Below are 26208 nucleotides of genomic sequence, written 5' to 3'. Positions count from 1 at the left end.
CGCGAAGAGCGTCTATTCTCTAAGGCAGTTTTATTAACCATGTAATGAATGCCGGCGGGTCCGTGGTGAGCCTACCTAACACAATGCATTAATATTAAAAATGGTATACAATACACTACTTCAGCCGCTATTGTTATTTGGTTCTCTTCAGTATTTTCAAATACTTCTTATTCTTATTCAGTTCCGTAGTTTTGACAAAATCCTGAAATTTTTCAGAGATGTTTATAATATTACCTTTTTGAATATAAAATATTTGTGATTCAGAGTTTTAACTAAACTATTCATGATTGAATTATTAATACAAAGATCGAACACTAAAAAAAAAACCTTCGATCCGGCCGGATTCGAACTGACGTCTTCTAACATACCGTGTCAGACGCTATACCAACTAAGCCACGGAACGACCCAGCGGACCTCACGAATTTTTGTCTGTCTTAGCCGTAGCGCCATCTATGAAAATCTTATTTATCTTTTATTATCTTAGAAATATTTATTATCTTAAGTATTTCGTCGTCAAGACGTCAGTTCGAATCCGGCCGGATCAAAGGATTTTTTTCTGTGGTCGATCTTTGTATTAATAATTATAACAAACTAGTGGAGTAATTTCATATAAAAAATAATTGAATATCAATTCAATAAAAATTTAAACTATTCATGCTTAATACTTTTAAATGAAAGAAAGCATTGACCTATTTTGTTGGTAGGTCAATGAAAGAAGGAATAATATTCAGTTCGATAAAGCTTTGAGGAATATAGTAGTATCTCAAAAAAAGTATTACCTTGAAATAATCGTCTTCGTTTTAGAAATAAATATTTTTAAAATCATCATGCATCCATTGGTTACCCACCGCCCTTACCAGGCCATCCGTCCGTTTAGTAGGCGGCCGCCCCACTGAACGCCTTCCGGTTCGTGGTCTCCAAGAACCTTTCTGCCCCAACGGCCGTCTGTTCTACGAGCTATGTGCCCTGCCCACTGCCACTTCAACTTGCTAATCCTTCGAGCTATGTCGGTGACTTTCGTTCTTCTACGGATCTCCTCATTTCTGATTCGATCACGTAGAGAAATGCCGAGCATTGCTCGCTCCATAGGTCGTTGAGTGACTTTGACCTTTTTATGAGGCCCATAAAAACACCACAAACCACAAACAAAGACCACATCTCAGAACCGTAGGTCATCCCTGGCAACATTAATTTTTTAAAATTCACTTACCTTATAATGAACATATGCTGTGTTTTAGTTTTAATATCCTGTTTAACGAACGACGACGTCTTGACGACTAGAGCTTCGTGTGTAATACTGAATACGACTGTGTTGCTCAATGTCTGGAACCAAAACGTGCTAAAAGTTCAGAGATACTACTACATTAGAAAGATCTCGATTTTTTTTAATAGGGCTGCATTTTAAAGTAAAATGTCCAAATTTTTTAATTGATACCCTGTTCTTTCACGGTAACTATGATGAAAGCATACGTCTTAAACCCATTTTAGTACTTAAATGGCTCAAGAAACGATTCGTTTCTATTTTCATGTCAATCGTAAATACGGAGACCAAATCACTGAACAATTCTCACATTACTGCTTGGCGGTAGAAATAGGTACGGTAGCTGTACTTCCCTAGACGGATTCTTTCACAAAGAGCTCTACAGCTACTGGATGTACGTATAATGTCTCGCATCCATACAGTGTACTACTAAAATTTCTTTACAGTATTTTCTAACACATAATCCCCCACGCCCGACACTTTGCTTTCCTATAGCACTAAGTCCAAAGTCACGGTACCACGATTTCGTTTATCTAAGGTAAACTATTCTTTTATGGGGAATTGTATAAGTTTTTACCCGACTGCGGGAGGGTTATGTTTTTCAAGTGTATCTATGTATGTCCATTTCTTTTTCACGCTGTACAGCCAAAACGGCTTGATGGATTTTGACATATGAGGCGTCGTTAGATTCGTCTTAATTGTGGGAGTGTCATAGGCTGTAAAAATAAACAAAATGGCGAGGGGGAATATTTTTTTTTTCTTTGCAGTAGAATTTTTTTGCAGTCGGGTTTTTGTTTTTTTAATTAATTGTTAGATTTGTTACAATAGGATTCCGGAACATAATTATATTAAGATTATCATTTTCTAAGTCCAAAACTTGCATTAAAAGTATTTTAATTGAAAAGTTATATTGAAGAGTACGCGTTAGATAAAGTTGTACGGAAAGACAACATGAATCTAGATTCCACACAATTATGACTCAAACTGTATTTATTACATTTAAGTTTATTTGAAATGAGCAATAGAGGTTCTAGCTCGTTCTTCTCAGGGAGGTGAGCGCAGTGATCGAACAGTAGCTTAAAAATGACGTTTTTAAGTGTAAAAATTTTACCTATGGAATAAATGGGAACAAATGATTATTTGACATTGATTATCTTTTATCTTGAGTTGGCCTAGAAGTGGTTACGCTTTAGCAATGAAGCCGCTAATTATACGTTGCGTTATTCTTATTGCACTTGATCATAACTTAATCTGATGGGTTATAATAATTGATGCAATTACGTAATGTGTTATTAAGTGTATTGAGTCAAGTGGTGATAATTAAAAAATGCCATTGGAGTAATTAGCAAAGTAATTAATATTTAGTAGCAGTAACGCTCCTTGTGAAAGAGTTCGTCTAGGGAAGTACTGCCACTATATGTATTTTTCATCACACTTGCTCGTAAATAGTATAATTGCTTGGTGGTTAACTTGACTGCAATGCCCCAAATAAAATCCTCGGGCCTTTTTTCTTTCCATTACAGCCATGTCGGTAAGGAGTCTTTTTCTTCTTTACATAGGTCAGGTTCAAGTTCAAGCAAAGAGGTTACGTAAGTTCAAAATTAATACATTCGCTTAAAATGTTGTCTGAAATAGAAATTTAATTGCAATTCAGCCACATACCACTTAAATACTTATTATTAAGAATTTCCTATAATTGATTTTAATTAATTCCCGTATAAAAATTTAGCGAATTTTTATACGGAAATTAATTCAATAATAATCACGGCTGTATGTATAATTGTAAGTCAATGGCTGTATGCGTGTTTGCTTTTTACAACATTTTGTTATAGTTGTATTATCTGTGGAAGAATTAAAAAACAAAAACACAGCCATTTACAAAATCCATAATTGTTGTTTTGTGAACATTATTTATATTGTTTTTATTTCCTCGCATATGCGATGAAAACCAATGTATGTATTACGGACGGTAAAAAAATACAAAACTCGATTTATTAAAGCCTTAGCCGTATATTCTCAGTATAAAATTCTGCAGCACCGCTTGTGACGTCGCGAGACAATGTGATCCTCGAGTGATGAAGACATTTTAGCATGTTATTTTTATTTCTGAATACTCTGCTAATCTAATTGTACAATACTGGATACTTTTCAATTTCCATTACCAAATTAACATCGGTGTCTCTGTCTGCCATCATGTTTCCTGCGGATCGAGTCGCTCGACATTTACCGCACACTGCCCAACAAAAGTTGTTTATGATGTTAGTATTATAGTCCTGTGAGGTTGTTAGTATTTTGTAAATATATGTATAAATAATTTTTATTTAAATAGCCGTTTTCGTGACAATATGGGTTAATGATTTGTTACTCAAAAATTATTGTCTTGCGTTTTAATGGATAACGGAAATTAATGACGTCCTCAATTGCTATGGAAATCTGATGCTTATTTGCTGGGGCATGCAGTGGTGCAACTTTTGCACCAACACAATTTGAAACAACGGAGCATCAGAGCAGAAATATTTTATTTGATAATTATTTCATCATAAAACTGCTGCGCTCTCAGGTCACTTTATTTGAATGAATGAATGAATGTGTTGGCAACCTGAGTCGTACCATTCTTTGCTGTTTCATTGTTTTTGTTCATTGTTTTTAAAATAAAAGAATGATTGTGTGTGTTGGGTGCTTGAATAAAACTTCTTAAATCGAAATCTTAGTTTATTGAATTTACGACTATCTAGCGATGAATTGGATCGGAATCCAATTATATGTCTCTCACATCGTACCGGCCTAGTAAACGTGTCGCGGGCGGCCAATCGGAGCTCGTGAGTTATCTTGAGCGATTAAGGGTCGTATTCCAGAACTCTACCCAAAGCTCAAGTCAGGACTTGAGCAGACTTGAGTATGATTTCAAGCACTGGAAATATGACCCTAATGGCAAGGACTTGAGTATTGAGTAGAGTTCTGGAATACGACTCTTAGTCTCGTTTGCTCTAACCGGCCAGGCGCGGCACGGTCGTCCGTAACAATGAGTTATATATCATCGTCAACAGATTGAGATATTCTTTATTGCACATAAAATTACTGTGGCAACACAGAAGAGTAATATAAATTTTAGTAGCTATAGAGATCCTTATGAAAGAGTTCGTCCAGGGAAGCACTGCTACCATACCTATTTCTGCCGCCAAGCAGTAGTAGGTAACGTGAGCAAGACTGCGTTCTAGTGATGATAGAGACTCAGGGTCGTATTCTAGAACTCTACTCAATGCTCAAGTCAGGATTTGAGTATGGTTTAAAGCACTCGAAATCATACTCAAGTCCCTGCCATTAGGGTCGTATTTCCAGTGCTTGTGTTGCCAGTGCAATCCTGACTTGAGCATTGAGTAGAGTTCTAGAATACGACCCTCAGTCTTTTAAGGCGTTTTATAACGACTCGACTCCATTTTACGGGACGCGACTCTAAAATTAACACTGGAAGTTCGAGTTTTTGTTCATAAGACTCAGCCGTTATACTAAACGACTCAAAAGACTTAAACGACTAAAACGACTTGAACGACTTGAACGACTTGAAAGACTTAAACGACTCGAGTTGTTTGCAAAGGACTTATACATATTTTATGTCTTATTAAACCCGTAGTTTATAAATAAAAATGACGTAAGTAGTATGTAGTAAATAATCACGTTTATTTACTTATAATAAAAATCGTAAAATAAATACCTTGTGGGTAGAAATAAAATCACGCCATACCGTTCATGACTCGCGACTCCCGAGGCTATGAGGCGCCAGTCGTTTTAGTCCTATAAGTCTTTTAAGCTTCCTAGGGTTAAAAGACTTCGACTCGAATTAGTCTTCAGTTTTAGTCTTATGACTCAGGACTTGAGGGTTAAAAAACTAGACTAGTCGTGAGGCGTTAAAAATTAGTGGAGGTTTTTTAAACGCCTTAAAAGACTGAGTCACTCATCACTACTGCGTTCCGGTTTTGAAAGGTGGCATAAGCATATTTGACTTGTCAACTTATGTCTCATGGTGACGGGCGCAGTGGCAATACCCCTCAGAAGTCTGCGTTTTAAAGCTCTTGATTGGCAGTGCAACTGTTATGGACAGGCGTGTCGCTTACGATCAGGCGCACGACTAGTTCGTCCCATCACTTGATATTATAAAAAAATAAAAAAATAAAAAGTTTTATTGGCAAGGTCAATTACTGGATATTCATTATTGGTGAGTGTCGATTACTAGTTAGTTAATTAGTGGATTTTTTGGTGTTCATTACTGGAATTTTAGAGAAATTGCAGTTAAATTTTTTTTTTAGTAATAAATAATTATGATAGCTTTTTTATGACACATACTACAACATATTTCGTAAGGATTATGGGTCGCTATTCTAGAACTCTATTCAATGCTCAAGTCAGGATTTGAGTATGGTTTAAAGCACTCGAAATCATATTCAAATCCCTCCCATTAGGGTCGTATTTCCAGTGCTTGTGTTTCCAGTGCAATCCTGACTTGAGCATTGAGTAGATTTCTAAAATACGACCCTATATCTGTCAAGCAAACTAATCAGTATATGTTTAAGAATTGATACATCCTCAAATGGCTTTGGTTGATTTCGCATAACAGTGAAAGTGTTGAACCCATCACTTTGGAAAAAATTGTAAAATTGTAGATTTTTTTTTTATTTTTTTTTTTTTTTTTTATTGCGACTCGACAAAATGACTGCACCGCGCCTGATGGAAAGTGCGAATACAGTCCAGAGATGAGAGTAACGGATGGAAAACACAAATATCTTCACTCCGTCACTATCATTTTGCCGGTCTGGCCAAATGCACTGGATGTACACCAACTGATCCCTGAACGCGATTCGCAAAAGCGTTTCACTGTGGAGGGTTTTCCGCCGTGTGTACTGTGGTCGCTATCCAGTCGGCACAGAGCCTACCACAATGCTAAGCAGATGGACACTTGTGACGCCCTCGGTCGCCTCTTACGACCCCCACGGGCATGTATGGGGAGGCGACAATGTATTCTTAAGCCGTCGCCCCACGGCTAACAGATATACACCATTGACTTACAAATAAATGGACGACGGGTCTAATACAAAAACCACGAAAAAAATGTCCCAAGTCAACCTATTTAAACGTAGTGACATGTAAAGGAGTATGAAAAAGCTAAAACGTTCAATTTAAATTGTAATGTCATCGCAGTACTGTCTAATTTTGCTTGCTTCGCTGTCAGTTGAACGAACGAAGACTAAAGCGTGAATGACGCTCTGTATACGATTTTAACGCCCTATAAGTTCGGACACTTTTTAGCGCGGACCCGACGTCCATATAATTGTAAGTCAATGATATACATTGATTAGTATACGGTGTGAAACCACGATTCCTAAAATCGCGAACAACTTGCTCGTCCTGTCATTGGATATCATAAACAATAATCTGAATTTGTAAAACACTTCTGTTTTATAGAATAAGTATTCAATGTCCACAATGTGGGTATATTATGTTTAACGTTATAATTTCCTCATTTCGGTGTAGGTACATATTAGATTACGTCACGTAAGGGAAATTAAATACGTACATATCTATCCAACCTACGTCAATTTAGTTAACGTTCTTTACATATTCATTTTGTTAATTCGCTGGTACTTGTTAATTAGTTTTTTTTATAATACGAAGTGGCGGGACGAGCAAGTCGTGCATCTCTCTCTCTCTCTCTCTCTATCTCTCATCTGGTAGTTTTCGACATGCATTTCCATAACGGTCACAGTGCCTCATAAATCACAAAGATCTTGGAACACTGCCACTGCGCCTGTCATCCTGAGACTTAAGTTGACAAGTTCCATGTGTATGTAATTTCACCATCACCCTTACCCTTCAAAACCGTAATGCTCACATTACTTCCCTGGACGAATACTTTCACAAGAGCTCTACTGCTACAGCCACCAAGGCTTAAACTGCCTCCGTAGCCGAACGGTTACCATGCTGAATTGCCTCGTAGAAGTCCCAGCTTCGATCCCAAGCCGGGAGATACATCTATATGGCCCACATTTATTTCTCTCGTGCGCTTGGGTGTAATTTGTGATTGTCTATGTGTCATCCTGTATCGCGGGTGCCATGGACATGCACCCGCGATACAGGGTTTCCCTAGTGCGGGGTATGACTATGTGCGTATATTAATATTAGTCATAACTGGTTGACGACTTAACCATATCAGTCAACCGTTACCATGGCACCAGCAAAGATCCATGAAACGTTGGTTTGTTTGAAAAAACAAATATACTCGATGTAGATTTGGGAAAAAAAAAACATTTTCTATGTGTAACAATCATGAATACCCAAGAACTCGATAAAATTGAATTAAACGTTGTATACTTGCTATCTCGATGCCATTCCGTATAATTTTGACCTTATGCTATATTATAGCGTAGTAACAACGGCTACAAAACGGATAACTGCTATCAGCTCTTGTCCACTTGCACTAAACTTAAATACGTCTTAAACCAATGCTTAAATTGATAATACAGCATTGCAAACATTGGTTAAGTAAGGTAAATTATAGGTACAAGTGTTGCTAAGTTGTCAAAAGCTCATCGAGCTTGACGCTTTGGACTTTGGTGTCAAACAAGCACATTAATTTAAATTAATAAAACAAGCACATAAATTAGTAGCAGTGGAGTGAAAGAGCTCGTCCAGGGTAGTACTGCCACCGTACTTATTTCTGCCGCCAAGCAGTAATGTCTGCATTAGGGCGCGTTCCCACTATGTCGTCACGTTTTATTATCGTTGGACGACTGTCGTGTCTAGCCTGTTCCCATATCACGACTATCTGTCGTGGACGAATTTTTATCGTTGAACGACAGTCGTGACTAGCTGTTCCCACTAGATCGTGACGACAATTTATCGTTTTACGACAGCCTCCTTGTCGTTTGCACGACAGAATCGTTTGATGCACTGCAGTCGCTTGTATGTTCGTTCGTTCGCTCGAAATGGATGAAGACGAAATTTTAACAATCTATTACTTTTTAAAAATGTGGAAGAGGAAGCAAACAAAGAAAAGAAAGTTTTGGGTACATCCAATGCTACTAAAAAGAATTCCATTAGGGTTATGTCAAACGGTATACGAAGTTGCTTTCTTTTCGGTAATGTCAAAACCTGCTACGACCACAGATGGGCAATGGGTTAAAACCCAATCAACCCGTGCGTGTTTTCACCAGGGCTTAACCCGAAGCGCCGAGTTTTAACCCATTCCTGAACAAAAACGTGGACAGAAACGAAGAGTACAGAATTTGGTATAATTCCAACACTAACAACATAATATACAATAACTTGTTACAAATTTCTATATTTTTATAACACGAAGAAGAGGCATCTCTACATAATACCCAACACCTATCAATCCTGTGGATTCTCTATGAAGATCGATTCAAGTGCATACGATCTAACGATTTTTTGTATCAATTTATTGATGAACTTTTCAAGCGAATCTATTCAATAGAAAGGTAAATCGAACTGTCCTGATACTAAAGCAACAAGTATTTTGTAATAATATGTATAGTTAAATTTGAACAAAATTCGATTCACAACAATTATTTAGACGTAAATAGTTTTTGCCCTCGATTTCGGGGTTTAACCCGATATAACCCCGGCGTTAACAAAGCGCCGGGTTAAAACCCGGGCGTTTGTGGGCAAAGAGATGGGTCTCTGGCTACGACCCAACGCTACTGCAAAGCGAGCATAGGGCGCGGGGTACGAGAGGGGAGGGCAGGGACCAGAAACGTGCGGACAGCGATGAATAAAACGCGACGACAATATGTCGTCACGTTTTTATCGTGACGTTTTTTTATCGTCTGACGACTGTCATTCTAGCTGTACCCAATGTGATGACAGTTTGTCGTTGTAACGATAAAAAATCGTGAACGAGAGTTAATCGCGTCGTGCTATATGTGATCAACTTCATTTAAATATACAAGCCACGACTCTGTAAACTGCACGACAATCTGTCGTCACGACATAGTGGGAACGCGCCCTTACTGTCTTGTTCTGAAGGGTAAGGGTGCTTGTAAAACTACAGGCACATGGGACTTGTCAACTCATAAGTTGAGACTTATCTCGGACACAATGGCAGTGCCACTCAGGTCTAAGCTCTGAGTGTTAATTTACAAAAGGTTTTTGTAATAGCCCCGCACTGCGGAAACCCTGTATCGCCGGTGCCATGGACACACACATAGACAACCACAAATTACACCCAAAATTACGAAATAAATAATAGTAGGCCATACAAATATTTCTCCCGGCCCAGAAATTGAACTCGGGACCTCTGCGTGGCAATCCAGCATGGTAACCGTTCGCCCACGGAGGCAGTTTAAGCCTCCATGGCTGTAGCACTAGAGCTCCTTATGAAAGAGTTCGTCCAGGAAAGTACTGACACCTATCTGCCGCCAGGCAGTAAGGTCAGCATTACTATGCTCTTGTTTTGAAGTTCGGGTTTTGAAGGGGTGCTCGTAAAATTACAGGTACATGGGACTTCTCAACTTATGTCTCAGGGTGACGGACGCAATGACAGTCCCCCTCAGTTCTAAGCTTTGAGTGACATTGTAACTATCTTGGATAGACGTGTCACTTACCACCAAGACTTGATAATCATCGCATCCTGCCTAAAACTTTTCCTTAGAGGAGATCCGTGGCCAGTGGGACTTATACAATGGATTGATTGTGGTGCTACCAATAGCACATTAGTAGTCTTTATATAGAATAGAATTACCAACGAGACTATTAAAATAGAAATTTATAATATCAAGTGACAGGACGAACAAGTTTTGCACCTGATGGATAGCTACACGCCTGTCCATAACAGCTGCAGTGACACTCACAACTTTAAATCGAAAAGATCTGAGGGGCACTTCCACTGCGCCCATCACCCTGAGACATAAGTTGACAAGTCATGTGCCTATAATTTCACCAGCATCCTTACCCTTCAAAACCGGAACACAGTAATGCTGACATTACTGCTTGGCGGCAGAAATAGGTAAGGTGGCAGTACTACCCTGGACGAAATCTTTCACAAGGTTCGTAATTCCCGTACCCTCCGTGAAACACACAATGTTTTTCATCACATTTGCTTGTAAATAGTATGATTGCATGGAGGCTAACTTAACTGTAATGCCTCGAATAACACCCTCGTGCCTTTTTTCTCATTACAGCCACGACCGGTAATGAGAATAAGAAAGGCCCCAGGATTTTATTTATTTCGAATAAATCGAAACTACTTGCAAGAGCTAAAAGGGTCACTACCATGGATTTCTATTATTGCCTATTTGTAGGTAAAATGTGTGACAATAGGTAATGACGTCTCCGAAAAGGTCCGGTTAAGCAATGTAATATATTTTTACTGCACTCTAGAACAAAATGCGGTTACAAACAAATTACTGCATTGGCAATTTGTTGACGTTGTAAACTATATTGACGACCTCGGTGACACAACGATTTGCACTGTGGACGTTGGACTAGGAAATTTTGGATTCGATTCCTGGTTGGACGCAATTTGGGCGCGACGGGACGAACAAGTTGTCCATAGCAGTTCCAGCGCCACTCGGAGTCGATGCCTTATTAGAATAGTTTTATTTGAGATAATAAATACAAAATATTGCTGTAGTATTTATGTATGTCTACAGAGTACATTACGTATAGGTATAAAATAATATTAAACACACTATGTATCATCGAGTATATAACCAGAAATAGAGACGAAATGTCAATTAATTTGTTTAAAAACTATTCTGCCAAATCATTACGGTGACAATTGCACTCCTATTGGCCAACCCGAATTCAAAACAATTGACGGGTGTCGCCAATTGTTTCACTTCAAATCGACCAGTTTAACTTGAGCTTTGCTGTATGGACGAACATTGAAAAATTACATATTTAATTACCGATGAAATGTCTGTATTTCCGTTTGTAATTAGATATTTTGCTGTTTTTCGCACACCACCGAATGGAACAACCCCCCGTTGTTAGAGATATTATCTTTATTAAAATAAATATATAATATTTTCGGAATATACGGAGACGTCACAGGTCAGTTGTTGGCGCTGTACCATTTCAGCTTTCTAATTTGTGATTTCAGCGCAAACGAGAGTTGATATTTAAAAGTGATATAAGGCCCATTTGCCTGTTGAGTTGCCAGGGATGGATGGCCCTATTTCGTCTCTATTTCTGGTTATATACGCGACGCTATGTATAGAATAAATATTTTAACATAAATTAAAATTATTTCTGTCAGGTTAATATTTATCTTTCAATTGCGTTTCAAGCGAAGTGAAGAATTGTAAGTGACGACAAAATAAACTAAACAAACCAGACGCTCTTTTGACCTTTAACCCCGACTCTATTCAATGGAATACATACAATACTCATTATTGTATAAATAAATATATCGTGTGTCAGGCTTTTATTGTTTAGGCAGGATGTAAGATTTCTTTTAGTTCACAAAACTAGATAAAAACTTATTTTTCACCGACTTCAAAAAAATGAGAAAGCTCTCAATTCGACAGTTTTTTTTTCTTTTTTTTGTGTGTGTTACGCAAGTACTCCGACATTTGTGAACTATATCTATGTTGTGAACCGATTACGATGAATCTTTTATTGTTGGAAAGGGAGTACCTTAGTAGTGGTCCCTTTCAAATTTGAAGAAAATATTCCACCTCTGAGGGCGGCAAATTAGGGGATGAATCCGGTTTATTGAATTTCACCCACTCCGTTAACTGATTTCAATAAAACTCTGCTAATAGATCTAATTCCACGAACTTTTGAGGTCGTTTTATTTTTTTATAAAAACGTTATATTTATACGCCAAAGTTTCTAGAAAATGTTATAACCTGACTAATATTTACTATTGAATAAATTATTTCTTTTTTTTTTAAATAATAACGCACACACTCAACATAGCCCTGCACTAGGGAAACGCAGTGTCGCCGGTGCCATGGACACACATAGGCAGAAGCAAATTACACCCAAACTCACGAGAGAAATAATGTAGGCCATATCCAATATTTCTCCCGGCCTGGGACCTCTGCGTGGAAGTCCGGTATGGTAACCGTTCCGCCACGGAGGCAGTTAAGATATTAAACAGCCCTCAATTCGTAAACTAAAAACTCGATACCATTCAACGGAAACTAAACTAAACAGAGTCCCTTTAATCTGACTCCTACTTTTCGTGATATATCCATACCAATAGCCGACCGTCTCCAGCTTCTTGACCTATCGTCCAATTTGTACTCTCGTTTTATTTACACAATCCATAGCCAAAAATACAGCCAGGAAGCTTGGCATCGTTTCCAAGGTGAGGCGTTACTTCACACCGGAATTGTTGCTTCAGCTGTGAAAGCACGAGTCCGATCGTGCATGGAGTACTGCTGCTATCTATGGGATAGCTCTGCTAAATAACAATTTACTGTTAGTTGAAAAACGTGTCAAGAGGCTTATTAGGTGACTGGGAATTAGAAGGGGTGGTGCTGCAGAGCTTGAACACTGCTGCAAAGCATATCATGCATATATACACATACATACATATCATCAAGCATATAAGCGTAGGCTTATCGGTATTCTACACGATATCTCAGAGAGAGTGCGATGGAATTGCACGGTTTAATTTCGTCTTCCCTTTTCCACCACCATCGGGGGACTAGACGTGGAAATCCAGCCCTATAATGTAGATATTCCGAGGATTCCCAAGACTCGTTTCGCTTCCGCATTTATATATATAGCGAACGGTTGTAACGTGGAATTCCCTGCAGAATTATTTCCTGAACGCTATAACTTAGACGTTATTTAGAGTCAATTTCACACGAACTAAACAGGAACTAAACTATGGATTGTGTTCTCCGTACTGTTTGCATATGACACAACAGTTATAGTTAGCGCGCGCGCGTACGAACAGCTGGGAGAGAGAATCGATGAGGAGTGTGAGCAGCTCCAGAGGTGGTTTTCATCGAATGGGTTGCCGCTGAATATCACTAAATCCAACGTCATGGTTTTTTCGGGTCGAGGTCTCACAGTTCCTCCGTGTGTAGCAAGCAATCCGATATGCAATGCGAGTAGGTTCCTTGGCTTCACTATGGACTGGAACCTTAACTGGAAGGTGCCATGTTGATAGACTGAGTGGTGCAGTCTTTGCGTTGCGTAAACTGAAATTGCTTATTCCTGATTCTGCATTAAGACAGGTCTATTTTGCACATTTCCACTCGCTGATGTCGTACGGTTCACTCCTATGGGGTAACTCCATGCCAATAGAGTCATGCCAATGCAAAAACGTGCTGTACGCGTATTGGTTGGGGTAAAACACAGACATTCCTGCAGAAATCTCTTTGTAGCGCAACGCATAATAACGTACTACTCACTCTACTTATACGAAATTGTAATGTACGTTAGAAATAATCTTTATTCATTTGGTACTGTAAATGTTTCTGGCATCCCACTTCGCCGTACCGGTCATTTGAGAACAGTCCCCAGACGCATGGCACTTGCAGAGAAAAACCCGCGTGTCATCGGACCTACTTACTATGAGCGTTTACCCGCTACTCTCAGACTTGAACCGTCTGACGAAACATTTAGGCGCCGGCTGAAAGACCTTTTCTTGAAAAATCCTTTATACTCTGTAAATGAATTTATGGACTTTAAATTGTAATGAATTGAGTATTTTCTATTTTTATTCTAATTTTTACCGCGTTAACATACTCTTGTATAATTGTTATCAACTTATGGCGATCCTTGATGGAGAATGATATTTGATATGTAGTTTAATGACAACAATATTATATAATGATTTGGTAATTTTGTATTTATTGTGTATTTTCTTATAATTTTCTTTTTTTGTCTGACGATCTCTATATAATTTCTTATACTTTGGACATGTAGTGCAATTTATACTGTAATGTTTATATTTGAGAAATAAATGAATCTGAATCTGAATCATGGGATAGGTACTGTGACATTTCCAATTATTACGTTCCACGCACATTATTTTGAACTTATTACAAAAAGAAATAGTAAATTTCCAAATTGTCGGCTCCACCGAATAAACAGGTAAAGGAAAAATCTGCAAGTTTAGAGGAGCGATTTTTAAAACTGAAAATTTTTAAAAGTGATTGGATATACATAAATACAAACTTATATCAAAATAACAAACACAAAAATGTTGATATTTATCAGAAAGAAATAAAAAAGTCATTTAAATTTATATTCTTGTAAAAATTACTTTGACGACTGTTTGCTTATAGTGTTTACACTATTATTCGTGGGAAAAGTTATATATTTACCATTAAATGTAACATAATGTTACTTTAAAAATGGAAGTAAATTAATTTGCTACTCCGCGAACCCAGTGAAGGTTATATCGTGCAAAACAGCTGCACTTGTGTTGCATATTTTTTTTCATGCAGTTAATTTTTCCCACCCATTTTTATTAACATGGACATCCGCAAAGTTACGCCTGAATGTATTAATTATTTAATATTACTCCGTTTTACTATGAAAGATTTGTCAATGCGAATATTATATAGTTACATGGTTATTCTAGTAATTGGTCATAAATTTGAAAGGTGCAAAAATGCATTACAATTTCAAAGTTTTTTTAAGGTTTATTTAGTACTCTGTACTGACGTTATAGTAACTTAATAACGTAAAATATTTGTATACGAAATGTTGTTTCTTCTTGTGCGGTGTGCGCTGTATAATTTGCTATGCAAAATTGTGAAGTAATTTACGCGGTAGCGACAAATCTCACAGGAATCTCGCGATATACTTTTTTCCATCCTCTATGTGATATAGGCACTGAACCTTTTTGAAATATTGGACATACAGTGGTTATGAACTTATTTTTTCTTAACTTTGGATTAAACTCTTTCAGTCGAAATATTAAAGATCATAGTCATTGAAAGTAATATCACCCAATAATAGTAATGATTACGTTGAATTTAAACAATGGAATGAAATAAATTGATAGTGTCACAGTGTAATAATAATAATAATAATAATAATAACGCACACACTCAACATAACCCCGCACTAAGGAAGCCCTGTGTCGCGGGCGCCAAGGACACACATACGAGTAGACAACCACAAAATACACCCAAACTCGCGAGAGAAATAAATATAGACCATGGCAGATAAGTGTGGTAATTCCCCACGTACAAATTATATTTATTTCATCTTTGGTGTAATTTCCCATTTACAAAATATATTTCTTTAATATCGGAACACACTATGGTAATTCCCCATTTTAAATTTATTTTTGTATTGTTGTAGATGCGCGTACATCGGTGTGAAGGCTGCCTGGCGGCGTGTGGAGAGCGCCGCCACACCGCCCTGCCCACACTGACACTGCACCGCACGCTAAGCAGGTACGTTTGAACACGCTTCACGCTCTAAATTACACACACGTATATAGTGTCAAATCACGGGATAAAGAAAAGAATGGAAATGGCATCAAGCAACATTTGTATCAAAACCGGTGTCGCCACACGCACACATTTGAAAACGTAATCTTACATTAGTACTAAGATAACATAATTTTGATTGGTTATAAATTATCAAACGAAAATAGACAATAATAAAAAACTTTCGGTAAAAAAAATTGAAACTTATTTGGATCTAATAAGGTTTTATTATTACTAGTCACATAAAACCTAAAAATCCTATGAACATAAACTTCTTGGAACAAAAGCAAAAAGTTGACAATCTACAGATAGGGATGTGACATTTAATTGATATCGACATTATGTTTTATAACTAGCGGAATATTGAACTAGGCATTGCTTTATACTTGCTATAATTAGGGTTAATCACGGAGTATATGGAAACGGCATTTAAAGCAACTTCTTCGAGACTAGCGTAGCTGACTTTTACACGCACACATTTGTTACGAAAACTCATAATACACGCAAATATTAATTGATATTAGCTACGCAGGCGTGTGTGTATACGTAGCTACATGCTACAATCACAGTATTAATGATTTATTATACTGTCATCGTACTTTCATTAACCTACTAGATTTCCAGTTAATCCGATCACTGGAAGGGTTGAAATATTAAAACACAGTCATCATAAAAATCTTTATTCTCCCTGAAATATGATATATTTGTTCAACAATTACCTCTTTCTGAACTGACTGTACATGACTACACCGATAGCGTCGACGAGCTTGTCAAGAAAATGAACACACTTATTTCCGAAGGCGAAGAAGCGTATCATTTGTTTCATGAAAACTTGACAAAAAATAACTGACAATGCTTTAGAAATGTTTTCACATTTAGATGTGGTCTATAATTTGCAACTCTGAGTTTCATGTCATATATTACCTGATTAACCAAATGATTTATTTCTTAATGATTTTTTCGGTTCTTATATACAGTACATAATTTAATGTGATGTCATGAAATGCCTATAGCAAAGCCCATTTTCTCCAAAAGGATCCGGCGGGAAACTAAAAAAATAAATACAAAAACTGCAAATGTAAATCATGCCCTTGATAAAACTAAGAACTCAAGCGGACGAAGGTGACATATAATAAGCAAGTAGGGAGATAAGAAAGAATGAATGAATGAAATATTCTTTATTGCACATAAAATTACAGTTAAAATACAATAAAGTAACTTAGGTATAAAGATAGTAAGATAATGTGCAACAGGCGGCCTTATTGCTATTTAGCAATTTCTTGCAGGCAACCTTAGGATAGAAATTTGGGATATGCAAAAGGGGTGCAACCAAAGAATATCATTATATACGTAGATAGAAGTATCCATACAAATATTATTAATACATAACAATACATAAATAATAATATTAAATGCTTATATACTTTAAAAGGAAAAAGAAAAATGGAATAAGTATAGAAAATATATGAAAGAATAGTGGAGAAAAAGACAAAACTTAGGAATTGAGTGAGAAGTGATCCTTGACACGTCGTTTGAAGGAATCAAGAGAAGGGGAACCTTGAATCGATTCAGGGAGAGAATTCCACAGTCTTATCGTAGAAACGGTAAACGAGTTGGAATAAAAATTAGAGGTATGGTATGTTTAGTAAGAGAGTATCAGAGGAGCGAAGGGGACGCCAGAGTGTAGAAGAGTGGAAAGTAAAGCGATCTTTGAGATAAGAAGGCGTAAAGGGACAGAATAGAATTGAGTAAAGAAGGGAAAGAATATGAAGATCTCTACGCTGGGGCATGGGTAGCCATTTAAATTGTGCACGAAACTGGGATTCGTGGTCAAATTTACGAAGTCCAAAAATGAACCTCACACACATATTTCATTAATCATGTAGATAAGGAAAAGAAAATCTCCAATCTCATAAAGTCTTCATTTGATACTCCACAAACTAACGTGCATTGTAAAATTATCGACACTGTACCTCTTCTATCTATATATCCTTTTTTTCCATTAATATATCATTTGTAATTAAATTCAAAATTTCAAAAAACTATTGCTAGTGTTGGGACCAAACATTTTGATAATCAAAATTGTTAGCTTTTAAATACGTGTAAACAATTTATGTTTACACATTGGTACCGCTATAATAAAAAAAATTTGAACTTAACCAAAACCGGGTTTCTAAATACAGTTTCTACATATCGATAATTTGATTACAACACGCGGACCCAGTACCAAGTGTAATACGAAGCTAGTGCAAGCAATTCATTGAGTGTCATTCGAATTGTTCATTTGACGGCGGCGATGGCTAGCAACCAATGTATATTGTTATTACCGAGTTGTAAGAAAATAGTTTTGTTTCGAAATTATAGTATTGTATTGTTCAAAATATTAGAAAATACAGACTTTTAGTACTTACCGATGAAATGAAATCACTCCCGGAGTATTTTTGAAACTTTGGCTTCTCACGGGACTTCATATAATAGCACAATTCTCTATTTTTTCACAAATAATAATAATAACGCACACACTCGACATAGTCCCGCACTAGGGAAACCCTGTGTCGCGGGTGCCATGGACACACAAATAGACAACCACGAATTACACCCAAAGTCACGAGACAAATAAATGTAGGCCACACAAATATTTCTCCCGGCCCGGGAATCGAAACTGGGACCTCTGCGTGGCAGACCGGCATGGTATCCGTTCCGCCACGGAAGCAGTATCGACACGCAACTGAGATGATTTACGTTACCTTAATAAAATCCTCCTCAAACTTAAAAGCTCCGCCACCAGTAGCATAGATAGTGTTCACGAGATCCGCCATGCCCTTCGACCGCGCCAGTGAGAGAAACGATCCCACTTCTGAAGTTGGAAATCGGATGAAATGCAGAGTGCCGCGGCGTCCTCGGATCGTCACATTTTCCATCTGTAAAGGAATCAATTGAAGCATTAAGCTTGACTTTGCCCTTTATAATGGACAAATAACTCAAAAGGACGGCTAGTCGTGATACAAGACAGCGCAGTCGGGCATTTAGTTCCATATTGGTACACCAGATGTCGCGACGAGTATCAAATAGTTATTTTTGTAACTAATTTCTTTCACATTGACAAGCTGCAATTTATCAAAGCTCTAATTTCTAGTGATAACAAACAAATTCCACCACATTCCACCTTTAAGGGTGGCATATCCGGTTTAGCGTACTTTCCGGTGACCGATTTCAATGGTTAATAGATGTTACTACACGAACTTGGAACCCGGTTTTTTGCGCAATAAATTATTGTTAATCTTTTTCAGAGCCACATATTCGAAGCGCGCGCGCCGCTCGCCGTACCGCAGCGCAAAGGAAAATTATAACAAGATGGCGGAGCCCACGCCGCCCTGCCCGCCTGACAACAACGCGCCCCGTAAGTCTTATTCATTTATGTTTTTCGGTGCGGTGGATAATAATTGATAACATCACGTTTAGATACCACGATAACAATATAGTGTATAACATAATATTAACGCTAATGCAATAGATTAAAATTCAAAGCATTGTAACGGCAACATTTATAGCGGTGGTGCTAGTGACCGACAGACACACGCGATTTAAAGCTCTTGATTGGCAGTGCAACTGTTATGAACAGGCGTGTCTCTTACGATCAGGCGCACGACTTGTTCGTCCCATCACTTGATATTATAAAAAAATAAGAAGTTTTTTGTAGGGTAAGTTCAATTACTGGGTGTTCATTATTGGTGAGTGTCGATTTTTGATGTTCTTTATTGGAGATTTAAAGAAATTCTAGTTTAGGTTTTTTTAGTAATAATTATAATAGCTTTTTTATGACGCATAATACAGCATAATCTTTCTTGAGGATAATATCTGTCATGTAAACTAATCAGTATTCATATATCGACTTATCCGAAGAACAGAGTCCGATGTGATTATATAGCGAAAAGAGTATAAGTACATCACGAGAATAATTTCGTTATTCGAACTAAATAAATATATAAATAAATGTAAAGGTGCTTTGAGAATTTATATATCTTATTTCATTTCGGAAATATAAAATCGAATAACGGTCGATCTGACATCCACAGACTATTCAGAGACATATTCTCGTATATACCACGGTTGGTACGAGAAGCCATCGAGATCACGAAGTACAAAACATTTAACCGTGATGATGGTTTTAAACTGTCCAGTGCATGGAATCCGGTCCTTAGTGCGTGCAGTAATAAAAACAAAAACACCTCGAGTTCAGTTTCGCGTGTGGATACAGTGAGTGTGGTTTGTGTGAAAAAAGTGAGTGACAATGGTAACGCCACAACAAATCGCGATGAAGGTAGTCGTCGACAGCGCAAGAGGGTAGACAGATATGTCTGCTCATAAAACTGTCATCTGCCGCCGTCCAGTCAGCCCGTGACCATGGCGCGTGCAACCTTTCCGAAATATCGGGAAAATAAAAAGAAGTCATACCGTGGTAAGAAACCCGATACTAGTGATAATCATTTAGAGAATAACCACGAAAGTCTTAAAATCTATATAAAATGTACTATGTCCTAAGAACAAGTAGGCTTACACATAGATCTTTGTTCTACGGATGAGTCGATATGTTTAAGAGTCTATAGAACCTCAAATAGCTTTGGTTGATTCCGTATAAAAGTGAAAGTGTTGAAACAATCACTTTGGAAAAAACATATAGTAAAATTGAGGATATACTTACACTGATTAGTATACGGTGTGAAAACACGATTCCCAAAAATTTTCACGATAGAAAAAAAAAACAAACTTACCTCGAAATTTTACAAGAAAACCGCTGTATTCAACACGTACTTTATAAACAAATTTTTTTTTATCAACTTAACTAAATAGAACACGTATAAGCATACGATATGCATTTTTCAAATGACCCGCTCAATATAACCGACTTAGTATGCGAAAAACTTGAATTCGAGCTGGGGTAGTATCGACTCTTGAAAACAAAAAAGTTATTTCAAATTTAAAGACACTTTCCTTAAAACGTCGATCAATGGTGCCATCACCCTATTCTCACTTTAAAAATCCTTGCATTTTGTGCTCTATTCCGTGGTCTTTCTTTTTTTTACGGTACCAAGTGACTGGACGTAAAAGCGTGCGCCTGGTGGTAAGCGACTCGCCTGTCCATTACAGTTGCAGTGCCACTCAAAGCCTTAAATCACAAAGATCGAGGGGCACTGCCACTGTACCCGCCACCTTGTTGAGTTGATTCCATATCTCTAATCAACCACACACGACTCAATACCATTTCTTCTCGTACATAACTTCGCACAACACACGAGCATAGCTAATTATGTTTCCTTGGCGTATTAACGGCAATATAATGGGTGTAATAACATATAAAATCCAGGCAACTACTACCACGTTACATATTTCTGTCGCCAAGCAATTATGTGAGCATTACTGCGTTTCGGTTTTGAGGGGAAACATTTTATTACACTTTATTAAATTTAACAAACTTCCGATGCAATAAAATGATGATTAAGCTCCCTTACCGTCCTAGTAAAAAAATCACACTGTATAGCTCAATGATGATTATATAATAATTAAATTTTTTTTTAAATATTTTAGCAATGCCTTGGTTTGGCATGGACATAGGGGGTACACTAACAAAACTCGTGTACTTCGAGCCGCGAGAAAACAACCGTAGAGAACTTGACAAAGAGACCGAAGTTCTGAAGAATATCAGGCGGTATCTGACCAGGAACTCGGCGTATGGGAAGACTGGGAGGCGGGATGTCCACTTACAGGTGAGTTCTTTTGATTTCATACTATCCTGGTACTTGACGTGGCAAACAGTAACAGTACAGATACTATGTATATGCTAGATACTTTGAAAAGAGATCGTCAGACACTGTTGGACATAGACCTCTGTTGCTAAACGAATATCACGGAACAATAAATACAATAGAAGTGCTTAGTCGACGTGACACGTGTGCCAACAATATGCGGAGTTTCCCAAATTTGGGCTCATTAAGTCTCAGGCCGCCATTTTTTTAAGGCCTTTGTGGTCGAGTCGCTTGCACACCGGTTTTCATGGTGTCGCCATTGCTGAGGTCCCGGGTTTGAAACCCGGCCAGGTCAGTGTAGAAAAAAACTAACTTTTCTATGTTGTCTCGGGTCTGGGTGTTTGTGGTACCGTCGTTGTTTCCGATTTCCATAACGCAAGTGCTTTAACTACTTACTTTGCGATCAGAGCAACGTGTGTGATTTTGTCTAATATTTATTTATTTATTTTCGCTTGTACGTTATGATTGTGTCTATTGTCTCGCGGAACCTCGAAAATTGTGGGAAACGCCTTATTTAGCTATTTTAAAGTGCAAAAATTACAGATGCACCTATAAATATTAACAGTGATGGTGTTTCATATAATCATTAATTAACACATATTTCATTTAATTTTAATTTTCCGTTTATTGTAATAAAGTTTTTGTTACAAGAAACGAAAGTATACCTAATACCGCTGCAATACGGTCGCTTCTTTTTTAGGAAAAAAATCTTGAATATTCCAAGCTAACGTAGACGTTAATCGTTCGTCGTCATTCAGCTATTTACCTCTAGATGGCAGCACATTGATTAAAAATTCAAAATAAAATCGGGACGTCGTAATTTGCAATAATATGCTTGCAATAGGTATTGAACTTGCAACGATATGCCAACAGGGTAAAGTTTAAATTATATTCACAGTCCAGAATTTAAAAACAACGACCAAACACTATCAGGATTTCTTAGTGTTTATTATGATAATGTGGCAAGGCATTTCCATTGTTTTTCTTCTTATGTGATTTCAACAATAAAAGATTGTAATTAATGCCTCACCTTTTCTCAGGATTTGAAGTGATAATTATCACTATTATCTAATTATCTGTAATTATCTAATCGGAATAATTCCATGTCAGTGACGAATCTCGGTAGATTAATACATGGACCTATGACGCTAGAGGATAGCTAATCTCCATACAATAGACAGTACTAACAATAACACAATAAATTATTTATAATTTGTAAAATCCTACCTGTTAGCTTAAAACACAAATATCTGCTAGCTGTTAACTACTTTGGAGTAGATGAGCGTAGCTCTTTTTTATATCCCGTTATCAATAACTGTAACACAAGGCCAATGACCTCTGGTAAATGTGTACTACCAAGTTAATAATCACTATGGAGATAGAACTCTAAAGAAACGTATTCCATGCTTACTTAACAGTTTGCCTGAGGTTATTAACCTTGAACCTAAGAAAAGTAAATTTAAACATCTTTTGTTTCAGCATTTGTTGTCAAACTTAGAGTAGATTATTGTTAAAATACTAATTATGTATATAAAAGCGAGATTAGTTTGATCCCACAGTCAAACTGAATACTCAGTTTTGTGGGACTATGTATTTATCTAAGGGAAACTGTAATGTTTTTATATATATTAAATAAATAATAATAATACATACTACAGATCGTAACTCTGAAAAAGGTTAAAATCCCGTCTTACATCTAAATGTCGCTGACAATAAACCTGGAAGTAGTATATTATGTAAATGACCGTGAATAGTAATTAATTTCTCTTTAATACGAAATATAAGTAGTCAACAATTTTTCCTTAAATATTAACTAAGAAGCTGAAATTATTTTCTGAACTTTGAGAAATATGTGTGTAAATAGATGGCATTGTATGTTGAAACAAATTTATAAATTAACGCTTGCTAATATAGGTAGATGGCGCTAATCCTAAACAAAATAAAAGAATAATATAATAATAATAATAAATAATAACGCACACACTCAACATAGCCCCGCACTAGGGAAATCCCGTGTCGCGGGTGCTATGGACACACACATAGACAACCACAAATTACACCCAAACTCACGAGAGAAATAAATGTAGGCCATACAAATATTTCTCCCGGCCCGGGAATCGAACCTGGGACCTCTGCGAGGCAGTCCGGCATGGTAACCGTTCGGCCACGGAGGCAGAGAAGAATAGCCAGAAGTATCCATAAAAATCGGTGCAATTAACGCCATCTAGTTTTACTTCCTCAAACTCGTATCATAAAGCACAAAGTCACTGAAATGCCAAAAATTTATTTTATATTCAAATTTTGCAGGCGATTTCACATCACATTGCCTTCATACTCACGTACTGGTTTTTACCTATTCTTAAAGTAATGCGTCCAAATTAACTCCCTTTATAAGAAATTGAAAATAAATAGAAGGGCTCTTACACATAAACACGATACGACGTCCTCGACTAGGGTTATTAAATAATCAACCTCAACGTCGCCTGTCATCTTTGAATATTGAATAATGATTACGACGCCGTGCCGTGCGTCGTGACACGTTCCGATGTTGTGTCGTGAATTTTTACATTGCTCGTCGTAGATTTCCACGTCACGACGTTGCATCGTGAAACGATGCCGCGTCGTAGCACGACGCGACGTCGTATCGTGTTTATGTGTAAGAGCCCGAAAGTTTTGTCATCTCCTAATCCCTCTTTGTAAAATACGAGTTTGAGAAAGTAAATCATCGATCTAGGAATTTGTTTGTTGTCACTAGAAATTAGAGAAGCTTTGATAAATTGTAGCTTGTCAATGTGAAAGAAATTACTTACAAAAATAACTATTTGATACTCGTCGCGACATCTGGTGTACCAATATGGAACTAAATGCCCGATTGCGCTGTCTTGTATCACGACTAGCCGTCCTTTTGAGTTATTTGTCCATTATAAAGGGCAAAGTCAAGCTTAATGCTTCAATTGATTCCTTTACAGATGGAAAATGTGACGATCCGAGGACGCCGCGGCACTCTGCATTTCATCCGATTTCCAACTTCAGAAGTGGGATCGTTTCTCCAACTGGCGCGGTCGAAGGGCATGGCGGATCTCGTGAACACTATCTATGCTACTGGTGGCGGAGCTTTTAAGTTTGAGGAGGATTTTATTAAGGTAACGTAAATCATCTCAGTTGCGTGTCGATACTGCTTCCGTTGCGGAACGGTTACCATGCCGGACTGCCACGCAGAGGTCCCAGGTTCGATTCCCGGGTCGGGATAAATATTTGTATGGCCTACATTTATTTCTCTCGTGAGTTTGGGTGTAATTTGTTGCTGTCTATGAGTGTGTCCATAGTACCCGCGACGCCGGGTTTCCGTAGTGCGGGGCTATGTTGAGTGTGTGCGTTGTTATTATTATTATTACTGATTGATTAGAATTGTCAAAAGTGAAAAAAATAAATGGAGTATAAATTCCTGACTAAACGAGATAAAAATTAAGATGTGAGAAAGTAAGAAAGCTAATCTAATAGATCATCTAACCGATTTGTAGGATTTTACAATACTCTGTGTGAGTAACCGTTTGCCGAATAAAACTGAAAAATGCTGAAGTCACCTGTTATGTTCCTTTCAGTGGATTCAAAACTTTAAAACACTTCCCTGTAAACTTGGCAATTTCGACATACGATACTTTACGTAGGAGGGGTCGAAATGTGATTCCGTTTGTTTTGTAATTAGATGTTTTGCTGCTTTTCCTACACCACCGAATGGAACATTTTCATCATCAGAATCATTTTTGGAGATATTGTCTTTATCACAATAAATACAGAATATTTTTAGAATATACAGAGACGTACACACAGGTCAGTTGTTGGCGCTGTACTATTTCAGCTTTCCAATTTTTGTGATTTCAACGCAAACGAGAGTTGATACTTAAAAGTGATATAAGGCCCGTTTGCCTGATGAGTTGCCAGCGATGGATGGACTTTATTTCGTCTCTGTTTCTGGTTCTATACTGGAAGATCTACTAACTGCCTCCGTGGCCGAACGGTTACCATGCCGGACTGCCACGCAGAGGTTCCAGGTTCGATTCCCGGGCCGGGAGAAATAGTTGTATGGCCTACAATTATTTCTCTCGTGAGTTTGGGTGTAATTTATGGTTGTCTATGTGTGTGTCCATGGCACCCGCGACACAGGGTTTCCCTAGTGCGGGGCTATGTTGAGTGTGTGCGTTATTTATTTTTTATTTATTTATTTTTAGATCACTTCATAAAAAAGAAATGTCATTCTTCTCAACATAAATTACATTTTCATATATGTACTGTGATGTTAGTGTAAGAATGTTAATTACCTCGGAACTTCTCTGTCAAAGACACTCTGCTGCTCAGATTGTCAGTATAATCCTTTGAATTATAAAACTTTCAGGAAGTGAACATGCGACTATCAAAACTAGACGAACTGGATGCGTTAATAGCTGGCGTGCTTTTTTGTGACGCTATGAACGCCCATGAGTGCTATTATTGGGCCCCACCTGAAGAGACACCGGTGCACCAAAACGCCAGCGACTCGGTAGGTGTAATTCATCGCTTGTATAGCCAGCAGACAATTTCTTTGCTTTTCCGCAACATGTTTTCAGGTCAATTTATATTATAATTAATATAATAGTATACAAATATAATTAACATTTACCTAGTTTTAAAAACAAGTAACTAAATTTTTATTTTTAATGCTCATTAAAGACAAATTGAGGAA

At 37.5% G+C, this 26208-nt stretch overlaps 1 protein-coding gene across 4 annotated transcripts in view; it reads left to right on the top strand.

The window, feature by feature from the left end:
- The window catches only part of LOC113229193 (pantothenate kinase 3), a 74071-nt gene that overhangs the window by 32541 nt on the left and 15322 nt on the right, over positions 1–26208 (top strand). For 3 of the 4 annotated variants that reach the window (XM_026462711.1, XM_026462710.1, XM_026462709.1), the window contains exons 2-6: positions 15554–15648; positions 18975–19084; positions 21271–21449; positions 24458–24631; positions 25882–26025. In XM_026462711.1, coding sequence (XP_026318496.1) covers positions 15554–15648; positions 18975–19084; positions 21271–21449; positions 24458–24631; positions 25882–26025 — 702 coding nt within the window. Of the gene's footprint in view, positions 1–3436; positions 3520–15553; positions 15649–18974; positions 19085–21270; positions 21450–24457; positions 24632–25881; positions 26026–26208 lie in introns of those variants that run through there. The other variant, XM_026462712.1, reaches the window with a different exon arrangement.

The sequence above is a fragment of the Hyposmocoma kahamanoa genome, unplaced genomic scaffold (assembly GCF_003589595.1).
Source record: "Hyposmocoma kahamanoa isolate Upper Pololo Valley unplaced genomic scaffold, ASM358959v1 289, whole genome shotgun sequence".
Taxonomy (NCBI): domain Eukaryota; kingdom Metazoa; phylum Arthropoda; class Insecta; order Lepidoptera; family Cosmopterigidae; genus Hyposmocoma; species Hyposmocoma kahamanoa.
This window is presented reverse-complemented; position numbering and strand designations above follow the sequence as displayed.